Source organism: Radiomyces spectabilis (genome assembly GCF_025331425.1).
Source record: "Radiomyces spectabilis strain NRRL 2753 chromosome Unknown BYT42scaffold_5, whole genome shotgun sequence".
NCBI classification, from domain to species: domain Eukaryota; kingdom Fungi; phylum Mucoromycota; class Mucoromycetes; order Mucorales; family Radiomycetaceae; genus Radiomyces; species Radiomyces spectabilis.
The window spans coordinates 414,160-440,177 of record NW_026251930.1 but is presented as its reverse complement, the minus strand read 5'-3'; the positions used below and the strand labels follow the sequence as shown (position 1 = coordinate 440,177).

Genomic DNA, 26,018 nt, shown 5'->3' with positions numbered 1-26,018 from the left:
ATTTGGAAATCCGCTCGTTATGAAATTCGGTATCGCGCTAAGTGGCTTGTCTTGAAATGTCGCATTTTAAGGATATTTGTCGCATACAGCAGGGCAGCGCTGTAAGCCACTGCGAACAGTAAAAATGACCATGGGTTGCAGCAGAACGAATGGTGTAACCTTGCATTATCCTTGAGATTAATGGACATTTCATCTCTTTCGCGAGAAAAAAAGCCAGGTGTCTCACCGTACTTTTCATATGTTTCAATCTCAATTTTGCAACACTTTGCAACAAATAATCATTCGTATAAAAGTCCAATTATTTTTTTCTGTCCGCATACCCTGAACATTTTTATTTCATTATTGTTTAAGCAGAACTTTTTGAACAGCTTTAAGCACTTGATCATGGATAGAAGCATTGGCAGCCACTACGCCCTTGTTCTTTTCTAATGTACGACCGATGGAAAAGTCCAATGGTTGTCCGTGGATATCGGTGACTTTTCCTCCCGCCTCAGTAATCAACACATTACCCGAAGCATGATCCTATTTTACCAGCACAATTAACTTTCTTTTTCTTTCCATGTCTAACGTTTGTCAACCTACCCAGATCTTTTCTACATAGGTCGCACTGGTAGGCAAACGCAGATAGATATCGGCATCACCACGTGCAATGGAGCAATACTTGGCTTGGCTATCCATTCTTACAGCGGGACGGGTGATTTCCAGGCACTTTGCAATTTCCGCAGCATCTCCATGCGATGAATGGCCAGCTTCTACTGATTCACAGAACGAAGCATCTTTTGTGGAAGTGATCTCCTTGAAGCGGATAGGTGTTTCCTGAGGGTCGGAGAAAGATCGCTGTAAAAAAAGATCGGCAAAACAAAAAAGCGGAAGGGTTGATTGTTCAGTAACAAGATCATGCGTACCTCGTTGTTACGTTCATGCTTTTACCTGGAAAGCACCTTGGCCACGAACAGCAATGAATAAAGAGCCGCGTTCTCCTTCCGGTTGTGATGCATCGACGGGAAGATTGGGGCAACCCATAACACCAAGTTGAACCACACCATCAACGATCAAAGCCAAGCATACAGCGTATTGACCACCTCGAAGGAAGCCCTTGGTACCATCAATGGGATCCAAAGCCCAATGACCTATTGCGTCTGGGGTTAAACCTAAATCTTAATGAAGAATTGCCATTTTGAACTTACGGCCGGATGGTCCACCAACATAATTTCCACGATCAATAGCTTTCAAAATCTGCATTGGAAAAGACAAAAACACGCCTTAGAAACAATGCCATATTCTTGCCAGGTTGGGATAAACGACTTACAGCGTCTTCACTTAATTGTTCGTCCGCGCTCAAAACGCCATTGGTCAATGAGTGAACCTTTTCTCTGAGTACCTTGCCCGAATCACCGCGCAAATCCTTGGAGTCTTCCTCACCGACGATAGGGTCCTGAGGGAAAGCCTTTTCGAGGTAAGTGTTGACAATAGCCTGTGCAGAAAAGTCGGCCACTAGCAACACGGTTAGTCCAGGTTGAAATGCGTTGACATGCTGTCGTTCATGGTACCAGTGACAGGAGATTTGTCGTTCTTTGTCAAAGTCTCATTGGCGACAAGGTGGTTAAAGACAGACTGGCACACTTTGCTAGCTTGCAAAACGGCACGAATAGCAACGGTTCTTTCCAATGAAAAGTCTAGCAGTTATATAATATGAATAAACAAATAATCATCATAGAGTAGGTTTTAATATTAAACACTTACCAGACATAGCGGATGAAAGAAGGTTGTTCAACCGTCGGGCGGCAAAATATATCATTTGAAAAGATGGAAATGGAGGTAATGTCGTGATTTCGGTAATCAGCAAATCACGTTCGGTTGATTCGGAGGATCAATTACCTGTTTGGCGTGCTATTGTGTCACACTGAACTGCGGAAATGTTGGGATGCGATCGCTCCGAAGCCGTATTAGAGTCCATGGAGCAGTTTTTCCGTACGAAAAATCCCTGACCATATTTGCTTAGGCCTTGTTTGACAAGTTTTCCACAAGAAGGATGTACCAACCACCACATTTGCTTTTTGGCCTTGTTTGGGTAGAATATGCACACTATAACATTACGGTATCAGGATACAGGTATGCCTATTTTTAAACGACTCACACCCTACATTGGCAGGAAACAGGATGTACAAATTTGGGCAATTTAGATCGACGTGATCGACGGGCAGTGTGTTTTTATATAAAACGACAAAGACAACGAAACCGTATATGATACAAGCCCTGACTAAGGCCATGAGAGGGATACAAGCTGCTAAACATGATGCTACCCTGCACGATCTCCCACTCCGGTTTTTAACGAAAACAAGGCTATATCAGCTAATCCATAGAGGTGTCGCTGCGAGATATACTACGTAAATGTCGCTGTGAAATTGCAGCTTATGTGTTGCTTTAATATTTTATATCCTTCGTACTATATTGCCAAGCTGCCCTTAGATCTTGTTAATACTGATGCAGATATTTTACACACAGCGATTAAGAATTATACCACATTACGGCACAGACTTTAAAACCTAGGTTCGGATTGGTGTGACTGAAGGTATTCGTTGTTGCTTTATCTTTTGACCAAAAAAGTCACGCATGATTTCTGGTTACTGACAAAAATTCCAGAGTGGGATTTTTATGCTTATTCCTTGGTGATTCAGACAATGGACACTGGCCTCACCAATGCCGATGACGAATTCCTGTTTCGAGAAACGCATTACGCTCGATACGGGTTTGAAAGAACGTAAGCATTCCTGCCCTCCAATAAAGTAACCGCCTTCGTTTCCCAATTCTTTACACGACTTTAAAAGGAACATCTATGGATTAGCCACGGTCGATTCGTGGCTTCACACGTATTTGAAAAGACAAGATGAATTTCCTTCCGATCGAATAGAAAGCCTTCCAGAGCCTGCTCCTGTGGAAGACGCAGCGCAATTGCGTAAGTCATCACTATTTGTGGGCTTGATCTGCAGACTCCTGATATCTCGCTATAGCCGCCAAACGTTCTTTACGCCATTTGTTCGCAGCTTCGACTTCAGAATTAACCGCCTTTATCTCTCGCGACGGCTACTGGAGCTCAATATGTGTTGGACTCGGTCTGGAAGCAGGTTTATTTTTGTTCCTATTAGTCAAAATGACATAGCGTACAACGATCAAGCACTTATATCGACATAGGGAAATCGGAGATCATCTCGATCGATGTAGTGGAAGAGCATAGACATGATAAAATCCGGTTTATGCTGGCTGTGGCAGTAGCGGAAAAGGCAGATACCGACAATGACGATACAGGACTATCCTTTAGCTTGCGTATCTATGGTCATGATATATTTGCCAAACCCTATTTGGAACAGACTTTATTCGAGTTGGAAAGTAAGTCAAGGAGTCGAATCACTGATGGGACAGCAGTACATTAACGGAATTGTGCAGAGTCCTGCCAAGTGATACCTTTACTTCATGCACCAATGCAGATATGTCACACCAGGTAAATGCATGGTTCCTTCAAACGGAGGCAGTTGTCTTACTTATCTGATTTTTCCCAGTATCAAGGACGCAGAAGGAAATAATCAAACTGCGTTTTTATTATCATCCAATGAAGGAGTGATTCATATGTATATACAAGTAAGTTTATCTTAGTTTTTATTACGGAGAACCCACGTTTCGCTGATACTTGGTATGTTTAGGATCCACAACAACTCATCTTTCGAGAAATATCCACAGCATCTTACTTTCCTATCCTCAATCGTGTATCGGACCTGCGGATAAAGCAAGTATTTCATAAGCACATAGATACGGCATTACCAACTGAAAAAGGCCAGCGTACTTACCCGCACAAAACGTAGGATCCTATTCACTCATATTTACGATCGCGCCAATGGGCAACGTGTGATATGCACAGCTGGCCAAAACGGCGAGATCTTTCTGGGATTTTATGACCAAGGTAATTTCTTTTTTGTAACAGTTATTGCTCCGTGGATTATTAAACAGTGACAGTAGATGGTCACGAAATGAAATCCCATGCCATTCAAATGTTTACGCCTATTTCATCCGTGGTTATTTTTCAGCCTCGGGTTTCCAAAAAAGGTGAGCATCCAGGCATCGACAAGCTTATACAACAATCTCATCCATGCAATTCTTAGTGAGAGAAGACGATGGATTGCATCTTGTGATCACTTGTGCAATTGAACAAGCTGTCGTCTATAGGTAAGCCACGCCAAAGGTCAATGAATAACCCTCTTCTGACAGCTTTATGGAAATATAGATCCATTGAAACAAATGGATTATCACGCGGTCGAATACTTCCCCAATCCAATCTGTACGATAGTGTATTATGTTCCCATGTCATGGACGTTGACTGGGACGGTGAAATGGAAATCCTAATCGGGACATACGGACGTCAGGTGTTGATCTATAAACAAGGTAAGATTGATCGAAGAACTAGTGATTGCAAAGGTCAATCAGTCTAAAGTATGCTGGCGTGTCTCATGCCTTTACAGTGGCAGGTACACAGGATTACAACGTTTTATGGCGTCGACAATTCGCTTATCCGATCTACCGAATGACTCATCTTGATCTAAATCGTGACGGTCTTGATGAACTCATCGTTATTACAATGTATGGAGTGCATATTTTCCAGGTAAGCAACAGAGACATGGTGTTATGTATTTCGACCGAAATGATTAAAATATTTTCAATCTACAAGCCAAACATGAAAAAGACAAAGGACCGGTTGCTGAAGGTACTTCAGTTTGTGGAATCTAGCAAACGCCAAAAATACGAGTTGTTACTGGAACTGCAACACCAGAAAGAAATGGAGAAGGCTATTGTCTTCGAGTCCTCTTGAATGCGTTTACTTGAATAATAATGTACAGCGACTAAAGAAAAAAAAAAAAAACTTGGATACTCAATAAATAAAGTAGAAATAGAAGATGTGGGATTGGCTACATTACAGGGAAAAAAATTTAAGAATAGAAGCAAAGAACGATGATGTCTTAAAAGCGGGAGACAGACTTATTTGGATGGCATGGCGACAATTTTGAAATCATCCTCCTTGACGAAAACAGCACGCTGTGGATCCGTTTGGAAATAGCGAACACCGTCAACAGCACCATCCGATGTCCCAACTAGAATAATTTCGAATCAGTAAGAGGAAAAAGTATAAGAAAGAAAGTTTAGTATGGACTTACGTCGACTTTCCAGTTCTATGCCAACCCATGTTCCCTTTGCAAATTCCACGGAACCAATGTATTTGATGGTTCCCAAGGTTGGAAGTGGGCGTCGCAGAAGCTCCACCTTGGTTCCTATTACTGGAAGTACCGTCGTCTGTTCATCATCACTGGTGCTGTCGCTTGTATATCCTGCAAAACTCCATCTGGATCGCCGCGGAGACCGGGCACGTTTGTGCTTGCTTAAACCTGGGGATTTCGCTCGCAATGGAGTGGTAGGCAGTTCAAACCGTAACCGGGATACCCGTGGTGCATCGTCGGGCCCTGTTAAAGGATCTAGGGGAAGTAGTGCGTCGGTAAGGGAGGACGAAGAACGATGGGATATAAGAGGTTGTGATTGAGTGGCATTCCTGATGGGTAGCTTTGTCCTCTCGGCGTGCGATGATTGATGTTTCTCGTCGATCTCGTTGGTAACGTTACTTTTCTCTTCGTTAGTCTCTCGGTCCAGTTCGTTTGATGAAAGCGGGATATCCAAAGATCGACGATGTTCCGTTTTGCTGCTGCTGTTGCTTATTGTAGCGAGAACCGAGTCACTCTTATTTTGCGTTTTTCCACGAGGCCGCTGGAATGAAAAGCTGGACGAGGTTGTTCCGAGATTTGTCGCATCTTTGTTCGGTCTTGCAAGGTCCTCCGATAGTTTTGATTTTCCTTGCGCTTTCGATGGTTTCAACTTGAGACTGGACAAGATTGAAAATTCGTAATCGGACGATTTGGCGAGGGTTCGATACGGCACATTGATGTCCTCTGACATTGAGCGGAGCACGTCCTTATCGAGTGTCTCAAATCCTCCTTGTTCTTTGACACCCATCCACCGTTCAGACAGATAAGCGGCACAACGAGCCCGAGCCTCGATCAACACACCATCTACAGCAACGTTTTTGACAACTTCTTGGCGACCACCCAAATCACGAACAATCCCTTGGTACAGGATTCCAGCATTCCGATCGTTGATTCCTTCGTCGAGAATATACTTTAATAAAAATGCAAGAAAATCGACCGAGAATCCAAACCCAATGCCGTCAACGCATGATAAGAGGATGGGATATTCAACGCAATAGTAATCGAAATGCAAGGACACCAGAGCTATGGCATGATGTAACAGCACCTGTATCAGATCCAAGGAAGCGGCTGACCATGTTCGCAAAGGATCAATGCTCCGAATTTTTGAAATACACAAGTGAATGGAATGTAAGACGTGAATCGCGTTGTGTTTGGTAATGTTGGCGCGTGTTTGTATCATCAATTGATCAATGAGTGTTGCAGGTTCGGTTGACACGGAGATCTCGGAAGAGGATTCGTTCGATGTGGACACAGTGACAGACGGAGATTGCAAGCAGGAAATCGATCGAGATCCGGGTTTTCCCGTCATTGACTGGACCAGAATAGCAAACGGTTTTTGAGACCACAAAGCAGTAAACGTTTGAATAGGATCCGCGTAGAGTCCGAGTAAAACAGCACGTAGAGACGGATGAGAAGCAAAAGCATACTTGTCGGCAAAAGACAACATGAACGGTAATAAAGTAACGCAGTCAGAACAGACACACTTGAACTGATGACACAGAATGGCCATTTCATGCAACACTTCAGAACAAATTGTGTCGACATGGCCAAGGTACTCGGCCGCTCGGAACGTTTTTTGAAGAATACGGAGGTAATGCTTCTTATGCGTGAGCTGGGGTTGATGTTTTAACGAAAAGGGCTTGGCTGAATCGGTTAATGGCGGCAACAGCAATACGTCCGTATAAAAGTAGTGAAGGATAATTTCCAATGCTGCCGATGAAAATAAATCGCTTGGCAAGTGGACCGTGGAACAAGAAGGATCGTGGAAATGGGTGTTGAATATGCTTTGAAAATAAGATGACTGGGAAGCGAGAATAAAACGATGGGCGTGAAATGAGACGGATCGTTCGCTGGCAGGCGTCGAAGAACGGCGTTGGTTTGATGAGTGTTTTCCAGGCGCTTCAAATATCTTTAAAATGACATCCGTTCCCAAGCGATCGGTGCGCATACGTTCCAGATCATCCATCAATTGTTGCGTCTGATTCTCCGTCTTGGGCAATAGCGATACCTGCAGCTTTTCCTCAAGAGCCAGAATGTCATTCAAGACATTGGTCGTCGAGGTAACTGTCTCAGCAGCGGCAGTCGATTCAAGCGACAGCGTTGCCAATGCTAGTTCATCATGACCAGACGATGCATCGTTACGGGTGGAATGGATTGGTATTGGAGGCGACGTGACACTAACATTATCCAAATCGGCAGTATACCAAAATCGGAGTAAAGATACAAATAAAGGATAAGATATGATAGAACTGATATCAAGGTGAATTGTGCCGAGTTCGTTGACGAGTTGCGGTAGGTATTTATCACGAAAGCTCTGGGGTATCCGTGCCAATAAGATTCCTTTGAACAGTAAACGAAACAGATATATTAATTAACCATAACGAGGTCTCTTTTTTTCCCTTTTTGTTGTCAAAAGGAAAATAATAAAAGTAACAAAAAAGCAGAAAGCAAAAAGCACAGCAGAAAAAAACAAAAACAAAATGCGGATGGTTCATCCTTTTTTACCTTTGTGGGCCCATCGTTGACGGTCCTGAAAATCAAAGCACACATCAGCTAGATAATCCTCTGCATTTTCGAAAACGGCATGGAGTGATTTTTGAAGCTTCTTCGGTGCTGGTTTGAACATTAGCAAGGAAAAATTATTGTCATATGATTTTTGCTCCCAAGCAAAAAGAAGGTGAAGAAGAGACTTGAGAAAAAATCAACGGTTATATTAACTTTTTGTGTCACCTGTGGCGTCTGAAAGAAGAAAAAAGAAAAAAAGAACACTTTTATTGTCATAAGCAAAAAAAAAATGATGAGCCGCCAAACCGCAGCAATGCATGTTACTAATTATCCACAAACACCAATAAACGATATCTATTGCTTATGTCTTAGGCAAACGTAATAGTAGTGTCGTGCTGTCCCCTTCATTGGCACTAGGATGACCCTGCGCTTCAATAGGAGTTCTTTCCAAATCTGCAGCATCTGAAACCTGGCACTCTTCAGTGATTGGTGCAGTATCGGGAACGAGAGTTTTTTTCACAAATACTGCATAAGATGACTTTGGCTTCTCAAAAAAAGGTCATAAAGAGCCCACAGGTTGCGTAAGCAGAAGCATAAGCATGCGCTTTGACTTGTTTTTGCGCATGTTTCCATTTGTTCCGAAACTCCCTGGCAAACTATGCTGAAACCGGTGATGGAGAGTCAAAACGAGCGAAAAAAAAAAGCGCCAGAGCAACGGCGGCCGACTCCATAAATTAACAGTCACGACGTCGCCCAAAACAAGAGATTTTCAGGCTGCCACAGCAAAAAAAGACGGACCCCCGACATCTCCATTGGCAACCCGAATCACAATCATGTCATTACGTGCACTGAAATCCTCTCGAGAAATTATTTCACGTCTTACATCCGGAGCAGCAGCAAGACAATTGCCCTCCAATGTCTCAAAGATTTCCTTATCCTATGCCATTAAGGGTAAAAACGAAAGCGCATCTGCAAAGTAAGCAAACCATTTTCGTCCAACCTTTTATCCCAATATTTGCTGACATACTGGAATTTAGACATTTCTTGCACGAAAGCCTCCCTTGCATTCAATATAACAATCCCAATGTCGAATTTGAGTTGAAAAAGTCGACTGATCCCTCTATTAAACCAACGGTTACTGTTCATTTCGGTAGGTGAAAGTGTTTTCGGCCCTGAAGTTATTTGTCGGTTTTTTTTTTTTTTTTTTTTTTTGCAGGGCTTGTACTAAATATGACTTTTTTTTCTTTCAAAACAGGTGACCGTTCAAAGGTTATCGATATTTCTCGCTTGCATACGGACCTGATTTGCGATCAGTTATTCGACGCAAAACCATAGAAAGTGTAAATTTGTTGATGTCAAATCTCTGTCCATAGAATTCCAACCGCTTAAAAAAATCAAATCATTCCATACAAATTGCCAACTTGCTTTGCCCGTGCGCGTTGTCGCTTTCTTTTCGATTTGATATACAATTAGACCAAGACCATATTCCTCCCAAACAAAAATAACACCTCGCTAGAAACAAGAATAGGATAGATCATTAGATTCTAAGCAAGACTTGCAGATAAAAGCTCCGCCAAGCCGATAATGAACACAAGAATACAGCAATCCTGAACGAGACATGACCAAATGAGCCTGTACCGGAGAGCCACCGTAACAATGTTACCGAATGGGGACGGCAGTTGCGCTGCCAACGCTCCCAAGGTTGATGTACTGGCCATGGTCCCCTAGAGAAACAGTTCAGTTGCCATGCACAACATGAAAGCTTGAGCATACTATCCCTTTCATTACCTTTTGATATACCATCCTTCCAGTTTGCAGCAATAATTCTACAGTCACGAAATACCAAAACAACGGCTAATAGATGGGGTCAATCAATAAAATTGCCCGCAAAGACCCGTGAAGCCCTTCCAATAAACACTTACAACGTGAACATCCGCATAAGCCAAGTGACCCATCTCATTGGGGTTTGTCCATAATAAACTTGCAAACCGCTCGATACCAACTTTTGTCCATTCCATGTATACGGCATAGCAACCCAACCAAATCATCGCTATAAGATGCAAAAGCTGCCAATACTTTTTGGATGTATCTGCAACAGTTTGCTGCTGTTGTTGTTGCTGTTGCATATTTGATAAGAATGCTGGATTGAATGGAAACTGACCACCTAGAAGCTGACTGAGGTCCGGCATATCTGGATTTGCTTCAGCACCGGCAGTGGTGTTGTTGGAACTTCCAACAAAAGGACTGGGGGTGCGTCCAAACAAGTTGAGATCCAGTGGCGGTGGAGCACCCAGTTCCTCACTTGGATCCGCATCGCTCGGCCGTCTTTGACGGGATGGTGTAATAGGGCTCTGCTTCCGTGATCGCAGCGTTTCAGACGAGGGTTTATGGAGCAGAGCTGGTGATGTGGATCGCGAAGGCGACAATCGTTGCGGCTCCGAAGGTGCCAAAGATGATGCTGATGTGGAAGGAGAAGGCGTAGGCGAAGCTCGGTTGGCTACATGCCCGGAACATACGTGAGCATGGGGTGACTTACAACAGTATTGGGCGAGCCACCTTTGTTATACTTACGGAATGCGGTGCCCGTTATTCTATTGAGTCTATTCTCAGCTGAGGCCAGAATGCGCTGTTGACGCTTCTGTCGACGACGTTCCAATTTCTCTTGCTCCGTTAATTCAGGCATAATTCAACCTCTAGTGGCAAAAAATAAAAAGAGAAGATAGAAAATTCGCCTCGCACACAATACGCGCGCGCGAAGTTGCCAGCACTCCCACTATAAAACCCAGCAGCGGAGATGACAATTTTGTCCCGGAATGGATACCAGCGGACGACTTTGGTTTTTTGCACATGAGTGTCATTACTTTACAATATGCACGACTGTTTTTTTTTGGTGTACTCCACACAGAGTTCACATAAATTAATGGCGTGTATTCTTAAGTATGAGCGGACGTGGCCATTTGCGTTCATGAGTAAAATGCGTCATCCTACCCTCGCCCTTCTGAAATAGCCGACGGACACGTCGTGGTCTTGCTCGAACAGGTTCATCTGGTGGAGGGGAAGTGGCTGCTCGACGCATATTCAGTTGTCTCACTACCCTGTTCTCTGATGAATTCAATCAGGATGTCTGCAGCTGACCAAAACCAGTTCACTCTAGTTGATTATACGGCGACTTCAATCGAGATACCACGAGCTGTTTCGAATCATTCCAGCATTTTTGTTTTTGTGGTGACTCCAATTAAGATGCCACAAGCTGTTCTAATTCAGTTCACAATATAAAGTATATATTTTGTGAATACAATCAAAATACCAGCAACTGACCAAAACCCAGTTTCATCATGTTTGTTTTGTTGAGAAATTGATTATTGTCCCATCACCCTTTTTTTAACGAACTCAACCAGGATGCCAAAAGCTGTTCAAAGCCGGTTCATCATACTTTTCTTTGAATGTAATTAACATCTCCAGAACAGGTAAGCAGAACTACTAAAGCGTGCGCTTATGATGGATACAACCCGTGCATAGAATTCTCACGCTCGTCAACCCAATGATTTTACTATTTTTGATGTGGCGTCTTGTTTGTTCGGGTATAAATAGACCTACACTTGTCCTCTTTGTCTTCAAATCTCATCTTTCTTATTATGTCTCTTTCTCAAACTTTCCATCCTTCTCATCACAAGACCGCTTTCGGTCACAAAGGCGGCGTTATTGCAAGCAGACGATGCGAATTCTTTCGATCTTCTCTGGGAATTTTTGGGGGATGACGTTATGTGACGATGCGGAAGGCCGTCTTGCGTCATGGAGCGGGAATTTGAATTGTATTCAATGCGACTCGGAGACAGTTGAAGTACGAGATGAACAGTTGCTCGTATGCAATCACAAGTGAGTCATAGCGAACTACATATTGTATCGTCGCACTAACTATGTTGTAATAACAGAAAGGAGTATTGTCGACTGAAAAACATCGATAAAGGCGAAGAAGACGATGTTTGGATGATGACGGCAATATTCTTTGCTATTCATCAGAATGTCGTCAAAGCAGACCTGCAGGTCAGTGGAGTTATGCTGTAGAGTAGTACTGATACAATCAAGTAGGCCGAACTTGGCAAAGCATCATTTGTCCGATCAGACTGTGCCCCCAGTGCAAGTCGGCCAATGATGACTCCAAAGGATTGGTAAGCAATAGGGTCCGAACTGCTGTGGCGATAACTATATATAACGACTAAATCATTGGTTGTATCAGATCTGGAACAGAGACATCAACGCTGCTGTGAATATCCGTCGCATTCTCCAGGCGTACATAAATTCCGGTTGTCGTCTTGATTCAAGACCTGCTTCCCTGCAAAGACACACACAAGCTGCGCTTGACGACGAAAGCCTCGTCGACTAGCCTCCTGGTCCAAACAGGTTAGGTCTGGATTGATACGTCAATTCGAATAGAGTTTTAAACTGAATGCCATCAGCAAAGATCAACCAATTATTTTTTTTATGTACAAACTCTATGTGCATTCAGCAGAACCCACGGACTCATCATTATCCTCACTGTCATGAAGAAGCCGGTCACAGGCATGACCTCTCGACGAGGCTAGCTCTTGATGATGTTGCAGAAATAGGAAATTGGCTAAATTTCATGTTCAAGAAAAATAGCAAATAAAGGAAGAAAGAGCTCCTTTCGCATTCAGAATCCAGCACCTAAATTTGTCCGAGTCATCCGCAACAGACAGTTTATCGTATTGTAAAAGCCAGTTATATTACGCAGTTCAGGAAATCCGCTGAACCCCTTTTATTCCTTTTTTTTTTCATCCGATTGTACAATCTTTTATTTCTGCAGCTGAATATATTCCCAACAATAATCCAGTCACAACACCACGGCTGGCACCAGCTTCTTACAGCAAGAATATGCAAGTGTACCTCTGGTGCCCTTATTGACCCATGTCCAGATTATTCGGTGGGGTGCGTGTATTAATGAATTGCACTTATCGTATAATAGTTTGCTTTCTAGTACCCCGTCTACATTCAACACTTTGAAATCAATACATATACGATTGTTAAATGAGCCTCTATTTTTCAAGATCATCTCCAACTTTATCTACCAGGACACAGCTTCAGATAATATCGCTCTTTTCTTTTTATTCTTCCTGTCATTTGCACAGCTTGATTTTGTAGATTCACAAAAGGCCTACTTACCATGCTGTAATGCCTGGTTTTCCGTTTCCAAGTTACCAAATGAATGATTTATGACTGAGCAACGTAAATATAGCGTCGAGTCACTCTGTTCTAGGGGAAGCTCAAGCGGGGACCAAGGTCTTAGTTCGCCATACAAAAACTATCATTAAAAATAATGCTAGTTTTGTACAGTTCCGTCTTCCCCAGGACGAAGACCTGCCTTGGTATCGGGGAAGAAAAAAGTGAAAGAGAGTGCAAAAGAAAGCTGCCTTCAAGCGCTTGACAGTTCGGACATCAACAAGACAACATACACCCATTCACATGCACGGATACCCAGACAACGGGTCGAAACCCTGTAATCGCGAGATTAGGTCGGATAGCGTCGTGACTAACAGCTTCAGAATGTAGCCGCCCATCTTCTGTCTTCCCAGCTCTCCAACAACCACCGCACACTCTCCAGAGAGATGAGCTTCCACAGCAATTGAACCTGCACCGGCAAGCGAGCTTACTAAGTGGCTTACGAAGCAACGACCAGGACCGCGTAGCATTCTTTTTTTCTTTAGTTTTTTCATTTCCTCGAGGAAAAAGAATGCCCAGAAAAAACCTAGAAACGACCCCCAGAAGAGAAATGCGGAGCTCGCGAGACACAACCGACGCTTGCAATAGACACCACAACCCTTGAGCCTTTTCGTTCTAAGACAGGACACACGAGCCAAAGCAACCGGAAGCAAGAGGCATGAATCACTCCAATAGATTAGGGTTACATCTTGAGATACTGATCGCGCTCAGTACAAGTTTGCTGCTTTCACTTTCATAAGAAACCATTGGCGGAATGGAGTCAAAAGAAAAAAAAAAAAGTATGTGAGAAGAGATCGCTTTCAAAAAAATAGGCCCAGTCTGAACCGTGACGTCATCTTGACCGTGACTCTCTTTTCCTAGAAACGGCATCTTCTTCTTGCGCTGGATTCGTGGGCTGTTGCAGAACAACCCAATAATATACCCGTTCCATTTTTTTTCTTTTTAAAGAAAAAGAAGTGATTGATATTCTTGAATTTTAAAGTAATCAAACTGCCTTTTTTTTCTATTTGGTCATGCCGGTCCACCATACTAAACACAATTCATTAATCGACGCAATATCCTCTTAACTTGCCAATACAGTGTGCCTTATCGGAAATACTCCATGCGTTACCCTTTTTCAAATGTGGCCCGTTTCTCTATACAATTATTTTATTCAATACATTCTATATCTAGTAAGCTACCGAAGCATGCAGCTTGTAGTTTTCTCCGCGCGAAGATAAATGGAAATCATAATTGTGGAAAGCGCGCACACATCGCCATGCTTCAGCCTCTGACTCAAATTTCACCAAAAACTTGGCTAAAGCGCTGTGTGATTTTCTATATAAGCGAAATTACGAGGGTTAACCATCATTGGAGACCAGTCGCTATCAATGACCCTAGACCCAAAATGTGGGGTAGGCTAGTACTTACGTTTTCAAATGGACAACGTTATCCGGGATGCCTTCTTCGGGAAAGTAGTTCCTTGATCGGAGCAAGCCCAACAAGTGCTCAGGGCGTGTCTTGGGCGGAAATCCACTCATGATCACCGAACGACCAGCAAAACTTACAGAATCTGTCACGGAAACCAATTCACTGGGTCGATACTTGTTAAGATACGCCGCAGGTCCATCCTTTGGTATCCGCATCTATTGCCAACGACGAAATCAGTCACTGTCTCCAATCACATCCGATCATTTTTTTGCTTCCTTACATAGGTCAGCTTCACTAAATTTCCACCAACATAACGCATGTTTGCGTAATCATACAGTCGCTTTCCGTTATCGGTGTCGTTCATATGGACAAGGCAACAGCCGGTGAACTGGAACCCAGAGGTACGAGTAAATATGACTACACAGTCATTGTTATTGATTATCTATCCCCTCCAGTTTTAAAAACGTTACCCGGTACTTACTCTCGCGAATTGCTTTATCGCCTTCAGGGAAAGCTTCTCGAGCCAGTTTCTTGATATCTTCGGCTGTGGCCGTCACTGGCATGTGATCAAATCTGATGACTTGTGATGGTTGAGCGACTCGTCTGTAATGGTTCTTTGAGAGTTTTCCTGTTTTACAATATAAAATATGAATACTGAATAAGAGAAACGAGGTATGTTGAGAAAATATACCTTCGTTAAGCTTCATGAATTTATTGGTGAGATTATCAGCGATACTGCGAGTAGGCTCAGCCATGGTTTTCTGTTGAAAAGCCCATGCGGTACCGTGGAAATGGCGGGATGCTGTGGGAAGCAGTTGAGGTGCCGCCAAACGACGAAGCACATGAGAGACTCGCTGCTGGGCCATTTCTTGCAAACAATAGCAGGGTTTTTGTGGACGTTGTTACAAGGCTTGGGAATTCGAAAAAAAACACAGGAACAAAATGGCAGCTTGAACAAGTCACACCCCTCGGATTTTCAGATTTTCAATATCCGTCTGCCCGCAAGCATTGTGCTTGACAGCCGCTGTGCCGAGTTGAGCGTGCACCCATTTCCTATCAAGGATCTACTGTACTAGTACATGGTTGCCCTCTGTTTTTATAAATTTTTATAGACGGATTTCTTTAAATCAATAACATTCAGTGATAATTACTATATTAAAGTTGCTGGAGGACAAGTGGCACTTTATTTGATACTTTTACTTTATTGCTTTCACTATAGTAACCAAGTGGTATCTGGGACGGAAGGAGTCAGACTTGTAAGACTTGTGGAAGCACCGCATTCCCGAGTAATCAATAACGCAAAAGGTGTATTTTAGTTCGATCTTGGGAATAACAAACAAATACTCTACGCACGAATCCAACGTGATATTTAGCTGAATATGTTATGACAGGAAGAGTTGCAAGAAAGCATAAATGGTGATTTTGACAAAAATTTTACAGGTCCAAATATAATGTGCTTTTCATCCGAACCATTTAATATTATGACGTTTAACCAATCAAATGATCCATAACTCTATCCATCAGATTGGTGCTTTCGTGTGACATGCGGATCTGAATATATACCATGCCGACCCGAAGGTTTTCTCTCACACTCTGCTACATTACTTATCAGTGTTTTCTCCCCTCTCATCATTGGTTTTTTTTTTTTGACATGGCAGAACCCGGTCAAGTTCATATGTAAGACTGATTCTTTATCCCGACGAAACGCGCTCATTAACTCTGCGACTTATCTGACAGTCATAAGATCACTCCACGCGATCGCAACGTCGCCACAGAGAAAAATGTTATTAATAAATACAGTAGCACTATCACTCAAAAACCCACGGCTGGTGCTGCACAAGCTCAATGTAACTCGAATTGATTTTTATACATTAATCCAATGATTATTCACCATATAGTTCCATAGTGTATGCCACGGGTTTGAAGGATGATGATATGAACAAGGCTCAAGTGGGAATTGCCAGCTTGTAAGCATGGGGAGCAGGGTATATGTGAAAAATTTTATTTGCAGGAAACTGAATGCAAATAGTGGTTATGACGGAAATCCATGCAATATGCATATCAATATGCTTGCTGAGAAAGTCAAAGAAGGCGTTTGGAAAGCTGGATTAGTCGGATACCAATTCAACACGATCGGTGTCAGCGATGCCATTCCAATGGGAAGTGCAGGCATGTCATTTTCGTTGCCTAGTCGCGATATCATTGCTGATTCCATTGAGACGGTGCGTATGCATGCCAAGGATCCAGCTGAACAAACCTGGAAAATACTAATAGACTATGGCCGATGTGATCTAGGTTATGAGCGCTCTTTGGTATGATGCCAACATCTCATTGCCTGGTTGCGACAAGAACATGCCAGGATGCATGATGGCTATTTCTCGTTTGAACCGTCCAGCCATTGTTATTTACGGTGGTACAATGCGTAAAGGTTATCGTACTTTGGGTAGCTGTGCCAATAAGGAAATTGACATTGGCAACGCGTTCGAATGTAATGGCGAATTTATTAGCGGCAAAATTACGGAGGAAGAACGCAAGGATATCATCCGCAACGCATGTCCTGGTGCAGGCGCTTGTGGCGGCATGTTTACTGCCAACACAAGTAAGTAAATGGTCAAAGACTCTTGTGTTCGGGCTCAATGGCTGATCATTCGTTTCACTTCCAGTGTCTAGTGCTATTGAAGCTCTCGGCATGTCGCTTCCTTACAGTTCCTCTATTCCTGCTGAAGATCCTGAAAAGGTAAAGGAATGTCTTCGTGCAGGTGTTGCTATCCGCAATCTGCTTGAAAAGGACATCAAACCCCGTGATATTATGACCAAGAAAGCATTTGAGAACGCTTTGACTGTGATCATGGTCCTTGGTGGTACGTACAACGATTTTGTCTATCAATCCAGAATTTATTATTTTGCTAAAAAGCGATCTTTAGGTTCGACAAATGCTGTGTTGCACATGCTGGCTATGGCTCGAGCTGCTGACATTCCATTAACACTTGACGATATCCAAGCTGTTTCCAGCAAAACTCCATTTTTGGCCAATCTGCGACCAAGGTACAGTATATCCTTGAGGTATCATGTGAGAGATGGACTTTTAATTATTGGTTGATGTAGCGGTAAATATGTCATGGAGGATTTGTATGCTGTTGGCGGTGTTCCAGGTAACTCTTAGAATTACTATGCCCGTTTTGATATTACATATTCTAATAATGATATTATCACACAGCTGTACTCAAGTACCTGCATGAAAATGGCCTTATCCATGGCGATTGTTTGACGGTGACTGGTAAAACCATGGCAGAAAACTTGGCTGAAGTGGAAGGTCTCAAGGAAGGACAAGATATCATCTATCCTCTGTCCAAGCCTTTGAAACCGACCGGTCATTTGACAGTATTACGAGGCAATTTGGCTCCCGAGGTAAGTGTTTTGGAAGATGGTATATATCGCATGTCTCAATATCTGATGGCGAGTTTTCAGGGTGCTGTGGCGAAAATCACTGGCAAAGAAGGTCTTCATTTCTCTGGTGTGGCTCGCGTTTTCGATGAGGAGAATGAGATTTTCACGGCCTTGGAAGAGAATAAAATTCCAAAGGGATCGGTTGTGGTTATTCGTTACCAGGGGCCTAAGGGAGGACCTGGTATGCCAGAAGTAAGTATACATCGAGTATCATCATATTTGGCCATCCATGCTTAACTTGAGAACGCTTGAATTCTAGATGCGTATGTATACAAAAAAAAAAAAAAAAAAAAAAAAAAAAAAAAAATCGGGAAACAAAAGAAGGAGACTAAGCGAGATCGAATGAAATAGTGAAACCCACGGCAGCTATCATGGGTGCGGGCTTAGGAAAGGATGTTGCCCTTATCACCGATGGTCGCTTTTCTGGAGCCTCACATGTAAGCGTCAGGCACGATCACCCACTGCCAGAAGCATGTCAGAATTGGCTAATATATGAGATAGGGATTCATTATTGGCCATGTATGCCCTGAGGCTCAGGTTGGGGGTCCCATCGCTTTGATCCGTGATGGAGACAAAATCACTATAGATGCCAAGACGCGAGAGCTTACCTTGCACATCTCCGATGAAGAAATGGCCAACCGCAAGAGCTCTTGGAAACCAAAGGATCCCAAATATACCAAGGGAGTATTGGCTAGATATACAATGACAGTGAAGAGTGCTAGCGAAGGTGCTGTGACCGATGAATGGTAGATCAGATGTATTCGATGCTATAACGTATAATAAAAAAAAGAGACTTTTTACTCCATTTTCCTTGTTGATAATTCAAATCATTAACGTATTGCAATGTATATACAAGCTTTTTTTTTGTGCTATTATTCAGTTCTGTTAAAACTCTTCCTCTTCTTCGGCTTCTTCTTCCACCACTTCTTCCACTTGCTCTACTCCTTCAGCGAGGTCATCTACTCCTTCAGCGAGTTCTTCTGCAGGGTTTTCATCCTGAATATCCTGGATATCCCGGATTTCCTCAACATCATCAAGATCCTCTTCGTCGATATCGAACAAGAAGCGTTGCGCATCGTTGACCCTAAAACCGATGAAATTAAGCTTTCGTATTGATTGAGAGATGACGTGAAAAGTACTTACGGAATTGTAAAGTTGGCGGCCTGGCGAATATCACGGCTACTAGCACCGACGTACACGGTAAATTGGCCAACAGGGATAACCCAGCGTTGCTTATCCGTGTCCCAGTAGCTTAATTCTGTCGGTCCAAATCTGAATGTCACTGGCTCTGCAGGTGCGCCCTTCTTTAAGTTGATCTTTTCAAAACCTCGCAACACCTTTGGAGGTTCGTCAGCATCTTCAGGGAAGCCAAGGTAAGCTTGGACGACTTCGGCCCCGTCCATATTTCCTGTATTCTGCACCATGACGGAAACTTTTACGCCCACATGAGTAGGATCGATTTCAACGGCGATCTTGTCATAGTTGAATTTCGTATACGACATTCCATATCCAAATTCAAATAGAGGTTGGATACCGTTGGCATCAAACCAACGGTGTCCGATTAGTAGTCCTTCTTTATACGGAATCTATTATTTTTTATCGGCATTAGTTACAAAGGTTTTACATAGCCAGCGAATGCGTCGAATGCTTACATTCATATCTTTGCTGACAGAGGCCGGATAATCGTTGACGTTTTTCGCAATCGTGTATGGCAAGCGGCCTGACGGGTTCACCTTTCCCAAAAGAACATCGGCAAGCGCATTACCGGATTCTTGGCCCGGTAAACCCGGCCACACAATAGCTTGAATATTCGGATGATTTATCCACGGCATAGTAATGGGTCCAACAGAATGAATGACGACGATCGTATTCTTATTGGCGTTGGCCACCGCTTCGACCTAGTTGATATGATCAATGAATATTTCACCTTTTTTTTTTTTTTTGTCGGCTGCTGGAATGAAAAAAGGTAAGCCTACCAAGCTGTCGCCATTATGCCATAAGGAGATATCATTACGGTCACCCTTATTGCCTTCCACCGTAATGTATTCTTCTCCAGAATCAGAGTTTGCAAAAACAATAGCAATATCGGCCCCCTTGGCAGTTTGCGTAGCCTTTCCGATATCATTGTCCGCACTTGCATCGATTGTTACAGAGTCTGGAAGGGCGTCCTGCAGACCTTGCAACGGCTATTGGGGATGTCATTGGTTAACAATTTTACGAGCCTCTTTGTTGACAAGTCGTACTAACCGTAATGAGATAGGGAAATTCCGCTGTTCCTGATCCCCAGCCTTGAGCGAGGGTTCCCTTGTCACACCCATGGTCGGGACACGAGTTTAGATCGCTGATGCAAAACTTTAGTAAGCCCATTTGACTCATATCACACGATATTTATGCTTACGATGGGTTCATGTCAGCATCCTCTCCAATGACAGCTAGTCGACGAAGTTTGGAGGGTTGAAGCGGCAAAATGTTATTCTTGTTACGAAGCAACACAGTGGATGCTGCTCCCATTTCGCGGATCAATTCCTTGTGGTTATCCTGTACGTCGATATGTTGACCGCGATCAGGATGGAACGAATCAAAGTTGACAGGTGGGAAATTTTGGTCTTGCCCAAGTTTATACCATGCAGCGACAATGCGCGTGGCCATATCGGTAACCTGCGTGCGTGTAAAAAAAAAAAAAAATTGGTTTCAGTATATCATCTTCATTGTGTGCATGTTTTCTTTGTAGATCATACTCGAGCTTCTGTCACTTCACCGCGACGAACAGCATCAACTAGAGTGCTACCAAAATAAGATGTGCCAGAACCGAATTTGACATCGCCTAAGAAAAGAATCAAGTGTGAGTTTGCTTGATTCGGGAGTTATAATGGTTGGTTTTTTTTGTTTGTTATACCTGGCATCGTCATATCCAAACCTCCGTTGACACTGGGGCTGGTGGAGTGTGTAGCGCTCCAATCGCTCTGAACAAAGCCTTTGAATCCCAGTTCGCCTTTCAATAATTGATTGAGAACATATTCACTCTCGCAGGCGTATACACCGTTCACTTTGTTGTACGAGCACATGACGGAAGCAACGCCAGCTTCCACCGAGCGCGCAAACGGCCATAAATAAATTTCATGCATGGTGCGATCGTCAATGTCCGAAGACGCCTTTTTTGAAGAAATAGAATGAATAAGTATTTACAGCCATGGTGATTGCCACAAAAAACGGCTTACCTCATTGCGGTTGGTTTCCTGCTCATTGCCAATGATATGCTTTGCAGTGGCCATCTGTGAAATGTGGGTGAACGGGTTGTCCTTTGTATTAAGTGACTTTTTGACTTTTTGTTCTTACCACGCCTTCGCTCTGAATGCCTTGGATTGTCTCAGCAGATGCTATTCCTGCTAGATATGGGTCCTCACCAAAGCCTTCCCAGTTTCGTCCTCCTGCGGCTGTACGCGCCATATTCATACCAGGACCCAGTTGCACATTGATGCCCTTGGCTCGGAATTCCTTGCCCATATACTCGCCACGTCGTCGAATAGCAGCTTTATCAAACGAGGCAGCAGCATTGATACCAGCGACACCTGAACTGACAAGATCAGCAAAGCGGATTCCCAATGGAGCATCTTGCAGGCATAATTCTGGAAAATTAGGATTCACACTACGACCGGAATTTCCCACACACGGGCCATTGGACCATCCCACACCGGTGGTCAGGTTGACTTTTTGCTCCAGAGACATTTGTCCTACAAGCATATCTGCCTTGACATAAGCTTGATCCCATGATAGTGGAGTGAAAGCGGATATCGATGATATGGCGATGGAGGAGCAAGCCACAAAGGTAAATATGGCTCTCGAAAGAAGATACATTATTATTTTAACGAACAACCTACAACGTCCGTAAATATTTTATGGTACCCGCTTATAAGGGGCTTTGGATATTCTGCTGCAAACTATTGGGTCTCACCGAGAACAAACAAACATGTTCCCTCAACAAGGTCCCTAAAGAACTAAAGTAAACGGTCCGCTATCTAGGGTGATATTATCGATATGCGCATGTGAATGCCAACACAACAACGGATTACTCACTTTTCCGCGTTGTATCTCAGGCTACGCATGAACGTGCAAACACTCTTGCATAATTTTACTGTGAGATGAATACATATCCTTTAGGACCAATATTTGTTTTTTATCGAAAGCATATGCATATTGCAAACAGTAACTACAGCTGCTTCCACGTGGCAAGCACAAGCGGGTCTCCAAGTTCATTTTTTTTGACGGGGACCTTTTCCCCTCGCAACCTCGGTTGTTCGGTGGTAACGTCCACTGTACGAGTAGACGAGTGGATATCTCTTCTACCGCAATAATCGGTTTTTTTTTCCTTTTTTTTTTGGGGGGGGGGAACACTGGACAAGTTAATAATATACCAAAGAAATAAAAAGACCCAGTAAACAAATTTTGAGACCGATTCTTTTATGCGAGCCACTGCAAATGCAAGGAGGACATATCGAGTAAGATCAAGGTTCGGTGCTAAACTTGGATTGACTCATTTGGATCACGCTTGATTGGGATTAAACCGCTGTTGCATCAGTCAATCTCAACGATGTCAAAAAAGTTCTTTGAATAAATCTATCGTAGAAACCAATAAGCTTGGGGACGCTTACTTTCAAATTCAACGGTAATTGTATAAGCAATTTCCAGTTTGCTTACTTTACCATTTAAAAAATAACAATCAAAAAAATCAAGCAAACTTGACATCACCCTCGTAGCTAAAACTTTATATCTTATTCAGACATTCGCCTGTCAATGTTTTTTGAAAAACCCCAATATACATGTGGCCAACAATTGAAAAAAAAGTGGTTCGTGACTTTATGTATATGATAGGAAATAGCTTCAATTGGTTCCTATCCCTCCGTTCTTTTTTTTTGGCTTTTACTGGGCAAATACTTCACCCCCTTGCTTTCCAACGAATGCGCTGATCTTCTTGACTTGATCATTCCAGTCCTCGAGTCTTCGTCGCATGCCGTCAATTTGTTCTTTGTCCAAAACGCGTGGTTGTACCCAAGTCACGATCACAAGCTCATCCACTTGATCAATAGAACCCTTGATCAAATTTAATGACAAAGCCTTCATAACCAGATGCTCCACCTTTTGAAGACACAAATTAGACAATGCCGCTGCTATCAATAAGTGACTCTTTAACATACCTCGTCGGAAGGCAATCTCGTTTCTGCAGCAATATCTGAAAATGGAATCGATCGATTATCAGCAGCACGGCGGAAAACTGCCTCGATCAGGGACATTAATCGAATCTTTCGGCCAAGGGCTGCATGATTCTGCTGAAGCAATGGCTAATTGACAAAAATGTTTAGAATCCCCTGCTGCGGGTATTCAGTTCGACATGATCGGGTACCTGTTTGCTAAAATGCGGTGCTAAAGCTTCAAACTTTCCAATATCACCACTGTTGAATGCAAACAGTAATGAACGGAGCCAATCGTGCTCCGTGTTGGCGAGCGAATCGAGGATAGGGTGCATCAACTAAACGAAAAAAGGGATTTCAATGAGATTCCATTGTCGCAAATAAAAACCAAAAATCCCCAACTTACCAATTCACCAAAATTATAAATCATTTCTCCCAACAACGCTGCCAATGACAAATCATATGCTCTGCCCACTTTTTCACTGTCTGAAAGTTCGTCGACGTTTACGCAGGCCAAATATAACAGTGCGCTCTTGTAATACTGGGCATATTCCGCTTTGACTTTATAGTACTCGGCGCTGACTCGGTAAAAGCTGGCATAGATGACGGTTTCCACGCTGTCGAAACGATCCAAGGTCTTTTCGGATTCCTCAATCGCTTTTTTCACTTCACCCAACTGATTCAATTGCAATTTGAAATGGGCCGTTTCCATAATGGCGTGCACGTAGACATCTTTTGTCTCGGAAGTGTCCACTTTGGCAATGAGTTTTTCAAGGAAACTGACTGATTCGTTGGGATCTACAGTATTTTTTTCTTGCGGTTAATTCCAACTGGTGCAAGGGCGCTCATTCATGAAAAAGGTAATATACCTTGGAATCGGGTGGCGGCTTTGAGAGCAATGGATACCAGTGATAAGCTGTTGATTTTGCTTTCCCAGTCAGCAACAAAGTGTTGATAAATGGGAATCTGGAATGGTCCTGATTCTTCTTGTTTAAAAAACTCCAAGATTTTCTGCGTCAGCTGATGCCATAATCTATAGTGCAAAGGTGAGTGGGTCGGTGCCTGTCATCCATCCCATCTAATTCGGTGCTGTAACATACTTTCTTTCATGTAATTCTTCAAAAGTAGTAAAGTATTGTTGTAAATGAGCAGGTGCCTTTTGACGTTCCTCATGCAAGAATCGGGTAACGTCAAAATCGATATCCATTTGCTGTGCCATTTTTGTGCAGACTAACGTTTTTCAAAGAGAACAACCTCGATTACGGATTGCGCGTCTTTATTGAAAGTGGCGGACATTCAAAGCATGCCCTTATTTTTCGAGTGAACGTCATCAAAATTACTAAATTTGCACCGCAACAATTCCTTTTTTAATCACAGCTTACCAGGCATGCAAAAATGGGCCTAACAGGAGGCTAGTTGACGATACTTTGTTCGCCGAGCGCAGATTGTACGCTCTGGGACCGTCGAAGAGCTGCCGGACGGGAATCGAGACGATAAGCTGATTTCTATGTAGGCCTGTCGAACTCGTCTCAGGTTTTACGCCAGCATTAATGTCCCTGTTCCAGATCTAGTTTCTAAAGTTAATGTGATCTTGCAAGTGAGGCCATACCGTTCCTCCTTACCCAGGGCTAGGAAACATCTTTTTCAGAAATGCAATGAGGGCACATTCCTACCGGATAAACAATGCTCAAATACCCTTGACCTTAAACTTCACTGTCAGATATGTACGTTAAAGCGGTGGATAATTCTGCTTACCGGGTCGTCTCGCTCGACAGTCAGAGCTGTATCCAATGATGTCGTTATTTTCGTCAAGACATCTCCGTCGCAGTCTCTTGTCAATTTCTCGCACTCGTTTCTTCTTTTTTCTAGGTATAATTGCGTGAATATCGATCTGGATATCTGCCCGGGCTTTTGATAACTTGCTTGTGTTTGCAAAACAGCTGATTGTTGTCTCGGACTTCGATCGTCGTGGTATAATAACTGCTACAGACTTTACTCGTCCTATACTTATCTACACAGAGCACAAGTGCTTTTGTGCAAGTACGAATTATCGATCGTCCAATAGCATGAGGGAATCATCGTGGTCGGTCTTCTGCGGCGACAAAGCTAAACTCACATGGACGTTTTAAGCTGTAATTTCTTCTTCCAAGTTCGTTGCATCATGTTGTATCGTGCGTGTAGCCGATCGAAAAGCTTTATGAGACAAGAGCCCATCATTCAAAATCACAAGGAAAATTATTTACCTTCGTCAACGTAGTGTTGTTCATACGAAGCATCTCATTCATTTTAGCCCAGTAAAATTGTATTGTAAATGCTCGTCATATAATCGATCTAGAAGGTTGGGGTTGAGGGAGCCAGTAAGCAGTCCTCCAAGATTACGGCCGTCGTCCTTCCAATGATAGGTCACCTTCACATGACCATAGTCGGCAGCGAACAATGAAGCCGAAATTGTGTGGCCGTGCAACCACAGCGAATAGAGGGGCGAGTGCGGCGCTTCTTTGCCTGAGATACATATGTATTTAGCTTCCCAATGGCATTCATGATAACTACAACAAAAAAGGACGAGGCTCGATGGACCCTGAGGAACTTCCAGCGATACTTGGCTTTTTGTTTCCCAATAAATCTGAGCAAGCACATATTGCGGAAGTATGAAAATATCTGCCTTTGCAACCGCATGCGGAGCCATTGAAACTACGATACAGTTGCGGTGCAACGTGACACCGACATGAACAGAGAAGTTTCTATAGGCTTAGCTGATGTCGCGTCTGATCCTGCATGAGCTGTTAAAAGAATCAGCGTTAACAAAGCCCAAACTTAAACTGTCATTTTTAATTTCGTCAAATCAAAATCATTTTACTGTTTTGGTTGGTGATTCTGATCTCGCTCAGGGCACCACTATAAGCTTTGAAATACCGTCTCCCATCAGATGAAT

General features: G+C 43.1%; 10 protein-coding genes across 10 annotated transcripts; 4 read left to right on the top strand and 6 right to left on the bottom strand.

Moving 5' to 3' along the window:
- Positions 1-241: 241 nt before the first annotated feature.
- On the bottom strand, positions 242-1,819 carry BYT42DRAFT_565023 (3',5'-bisphosphate nucleotidase). Its single transcript, XM_051567813.1, has 7 exons — positions 1,744-1,819; positions 1,551-1,676; positions 1,310-1,494; positions 1,188-1,236; positions 931-1,130; positions 583-837; positions 242-522 (listed from the first exon to the last, which is right to left on the bottom strand). The coding sequence occupies exons 1-7, from the start codon at positions 1,796-1,798 to the stop codon at positions 340-342; spliced, it is 1,053 nt and encodes a 350-aa protein (XP_051424316.1). The 5' UTR covers positions 1,799-1,819; the 3' UTR covers positions 242-339.
- Positions 1,820-2,573: 754 nt separating this feature from the next.
- BYT42DRAFT_289604 (uncharacterized protein) lies at positions 2,574-5,006 on the top strand. Its single transcript, XM_051562877.1, has 13 exons — positions 2,574-2,761; positions 2,846-2,956; positions 3,012-3,125; positions 3,193-3,387; positions 3,445-3,499; positions 3,558-3,636; positions 3,699-3,781; positions 3,858-3,955; positions 4,012-4,098; positions 4,155-4,218; positions 4,277-4,434; positions 4,512-4,651; positions 4,718-5,006. Exons 1-13 carry the CDS (start codon positions 2,701-2,703, stop codon positions 4,856-4,858), a joined length of 1,386 nt encoding a protein of 461 aa, XP_051424315.1. The 5' UTR covers positions 2,574-2,700; the 3' UTR covers positions 4,859-5,006.
- Positions 5,007-5,115: 109 nt separating this feature from the next.
- BYT42DRAFT_565019 (uncharacterized protein) lies at positions 5,116-8,029 on the bottom strand. Its single transcript, XM_051567812.1, has 2 exons — positions 7,806-8,029; positions 5,116-7,640 (listed from the first exon to the last, which is right to left on the bottom strand). Exons 1-2 carry the CDS (start codon positions 7,924-7,926, stop codon positions 5,155-5,157), a joined length of 2,607 nt encoding a protein of 868 aa, XP_051424314.1. The 5' UTR covers positions 7,927-8,029; the 3' UTR covers positions 5,116-5,154.
- Positions 8,030-8,512: 483 nt separating this feature from the next.
- Positions 8,513-9,210, top strand: BYT42DRAFT_565017 (uncharacterized protein). The gene is made up of 3 exons (XM_051567811.1): positions 8,513-8,781; positions 8,843-8,955; positions 9,061-9,210. Exons 1-3 carry the CDS (start codon positions 8,639-8,641, stop codon positions 9,138-9,140), a joined length of 336 nt encoding a protein of 111 aa, XP_051424313.1. The 5' UTR covers positions 8,513-8,638; the 3' UTR covers positions 9,141-9,210.
- On the bottom strand, positions 9,211-10,922 carry BYT42DRAFT_530656 (uncharacterized protein). Its single transcript, XM_051565404.1, has 4 exons — positions 10,377-10,922; positions 9,728-10,302; positions 9,594-9,659; positions 9,211-9,529 (listed from the first exon to the last, which is right to left on the bottom strand). The coding sequence occupies exons 1-4, from the start codon at positions 10,486-10,488 to the stop codon at positions 9,350-9,352; spliced, it is 933 nt and encodes a 310-aa protein (XP_051424312.1). The 5' UTR covers positions 10,489-10,922; the 3' UTR covers positions 9,211-9,349.
- Positions 10,923-11,559: 637 nt separating this feature from the next.
- Positions 11,560-12,189, top strand: BYT42DRAFT_612850 (uncharacterized protein; the record flags this gene model as incomplete). Its single annotated transcript, XM_051571674.1, has 4 exons — positions 11,560-11,681; positions 11,738-11,849; positions 11,942-11,974; positions 12,043-12,189. 4 exons carry the CDS (start codon positions 11,560-11,562, stop codon positions 12,187-12,189), a joined length of 414 nt encoding a protein of 137 aa, XP_051424311.1.
- Positions 12,190-14,153: 1,964 nt separating this feature from the next.
- On the bottom strand, positions 14,154-15,366 carry BYT42DRAFT_564982 (uncharacterized protein). The gene is made up of 5 exons (XM_051567810.1): positions 15,145-15,366; positions 14,935-15,081; positions 14,734-14,870; positions 14,454-14,668; positions 14,154-14,360 (listed from the first exon to the last, which is right to left on the bottom strand). Exons 1-5 carry the CDS (start codon positions 15,317-15,319, stop codon positions 14,213-14,215), a joined length of 822 nt encoding a protein of 273 aa, XP_051424310.1. The 5' UTR covers positions 15,320-15,366; the 3' UTR covers positions 14,154-14,212.
- Positions 15,367-15,970: 604 nt separating this feature from the next.
- Positions 15,971-18,694, top strand: BYT42DRAFT_564980 (dihydroxy-acid dehydratase). The gene is made up of 13 exons (XM_051567809.1): positions 15,971-16,130; positions 16,191-16,300; positions 16,360-16,420; positions 16,483-16,675; positions 16,749-17,052; positions 17,117-17,314; positions 17,378-17,498; positions 17,559-17,605; positions 17,671-17,861; positions 17,922-18,092; positions 18,130-18,133; positions 18,252-18,337; positions 18,402-18,694. Exons 1-13 carry the CDS (start codon positions 16,018-16,020, stop codon positions 18,648-18,650), a joined length of 1,848 nt encoding a protein of 615 aa, XP_051424309.1. The 5' UTR covers positions 15,971-16,017; the 3' UTR covers positions 18,651-18,694.
- Positions 18,695-19,039: 345 nt separating this feature from the next.
- On the bottom strand, positions 19,040-21,755 carry BYT42DRAFT_494050 (glycoside hydrolase superfamily; the record flags this gene model as incomplete). Its single annotated transcript, XM_051564270.1, has 9 exons — positions 19,040-19,486; positions 19,553-19,798; positions 19,877-20,086; positions 20,148-20,241; positions 20,299-20,558; positions 20,639-20,724; positions 20,797-21,052; positions 21,119-21,172; positions 21,237-21,755. 9 exons carry the CDS (start codon positions 21,753-21,755, stop codon positions 19,040-19,042), a joined length of 2,172 nt encoding a protein of 723 aa, XP_051424308.1.
- Positions 21,756-22,790: 1,035 nt separating this feature from the next.
- BYT42DRAFT_564975 (uncharacterized protein) lies at positions 22,791-24,500 on the bottom strand. Its single transcript, XM_051567808.1, has 7 exons — positions 24,469-24,500; positions 24,187-24,394; positions 23,956-24,119; positions 23,493-23,884; positions 23,299-23,424; positions 23,093-23,236; positions 22,791-23,033 (listed from the first exon to the last, which is right to left on the bottom strand). Exons 2-7 carry the CDS (start codon positions 24,303-24,305, stop codon positions 22,818-22,820), a joined length of 1,161 nt encoding a protein of 386 aa, XP_051424307.1. The 5' UTR covers positions 24,306-24,394; positions 24,469-24,500; the 3' UTR covers positions 22,791-22,817.
- Positions 24,501-26,018: the final 1,518 nt, after the last annotated feature.

Bases quoted from the DNA above. Each gene is read 5' to 3' on its own strand.
- BYT42DRAFT_565023 (XM_051567813.1), bottom strand. From the start codon at position 1,798: ATGATATATTTTGCCGCCCGACGGTTGAACAACCTTCTTTCATCCGCT. The intron at 1,677-1,743 runs GTAAGTGTTTAA...TATAACTGCTAG, and splicing joins TCTTTCATCCGCTATGTCTG to ACTTTTCATTGGAAAGAACC. The intron at 838-930 runs GTAAAAGCATGA...CTTTTTTTACAG, and splicing joins GTGGCCAAGGTGCTTTCCAG to CGATCTTTCTCCGACCCTCA.
- BYT42DRAFT_289604 (XM_051562877.1), top strand. From the start codon at position 2,701: ATGCCGATGACGAATTCCTGTTTCGAGAAACGCATTACGCTCGATACG. The intron at 3,388-3,444 runs GTAAGTCAAGGA...GGAATTGTGCAG, and splicing joins GACTTTATTCGAGTTGGAAA to AGTCCTGCCAAGTGATACCT. The intron at 4,219-4,276 runs GTAAGCCACGCC...ATGGAAATATAG, and splicing joins GAACAAGCTGTCGTCTATAG to ATCCATTGAAACAAATGGAT.
- BYT42DRAFT_565019 (XM_051567812.1), bottom strand. From the start codon at position 7,926: ATGTTCAAACCAGCACCGAAGAAGCTTCAAAAATCACTCCATGCCGTT. The intron at 7,641-7,805 runs GTAAAAAAGGAT...TACTGTTCAAAG, and splicing joins TCAACGATGGGCCCACAAAG to GAATCTTATTGGCACGGATA.
- BYT42DRAFT_565017 (XM_051567811.1), top strand. From the start codon at position 8,639: ATGTCATTACGTGCACTGAAATCCTCTCGAGAAATTATTTCACGTCTT. The intron at 8,782-8,842 runs GTAAGCAAACCA...ACTGGAATTTAG, and splicing joins AACGAAAGCGCATCTGCAAA to ACATTTCTTGCACGAAAGCC. The intron at 8,956-9,060 runs GTAGGTGAAAGT...CTTTCAAAACAG, and splicing joins AACGGTTACTGTTCATTTCG to GTGACCGTTCAAAGGTTATC.
- BYT42DRAFT_530656 (XM_051565404.1), bottom strand. From the start codon at position 10,488: ATGCCTGAATTAACGGAGCAAGAGAAATTGGAACGTCGTCGACAGAAG. The intron at 10,303-10,376 runs GTAAGTATAACA...CCGGGCATGTAG, and splicing joins AATAACGGGCACCGCATTCC to CCAACCGAGCTTCGCCTACG. The intron at 9,660-9,727 runs GTAAGTGTTTAT...CCCATCTATTAG, and splicing joins CTTATGCGGATGTTCACGTT to CCGTTGTTTTGGTATTTCGT.
- BYT42DRAFT_564982 (XM_051567810.1), bottom strand. From the start codon at position 15,319: ATGGCCCAGCAGCGAGTCTCTCATGTGCTTCGTCGTTTGGCGGCACCT. The intron at 15,082-15,144 runs GTATATTTTCTC...ATTGTAAAACAG, and splicing joins ATTCATGAAGCTTAACGAAG to GAAAACTCTCAAAGAACCAT. The intron at 14,871-14,934 runs GTAAGTACCGGG...ATGACTGTGTAG, and splicing joins CGATAAAGCAATTCGCGAGA to TCATATTTACTCGTACCTCT.
- BYT42DRAFT_564980 (XM_051567809.1), top strand. From the start codon at position 16,018: ATGCCGACCCGAAGGTTTTCTCTCACACTCTGCTACATTACTTATCAG. The intron at 17,499-17,558 runs GTACAGTATATC...TGGTTGATGTAG, and splicing joins TTGGCCAATCTGCGACCAAG to CGGTAAATATGTCATGGAGG. The intron at 17,606-17,670 runs GTAACTCTTAGA...ATTATCACACAG, and splicing joins TGCTGTTGGCGGTGTTCCAG to CTGTACTCAAGTACCTGCAT.
- BYT42DRAFT_564975 (XM_051567808.1), bottom strand. From the start codon at position 24,305: ATGGCACAGCAAATGGATATCGATTTTGACGTTACCCGATTCTTGCAT. The intron at 24,120-24,186 runs GTATGTTACAGC...TTTGCACTATAG, and splicing joins GAAGAATTACATGAAAGAAA to ATTATGGCATCAGCTGACGC. The intron at 23,425-23,492 runs GTAAGTTGGGGA...TTTTTCGTTTAG, and splicing joins TTTATAATTTTGGTGAATTG to TTGATGCACCCTATCCTCGA.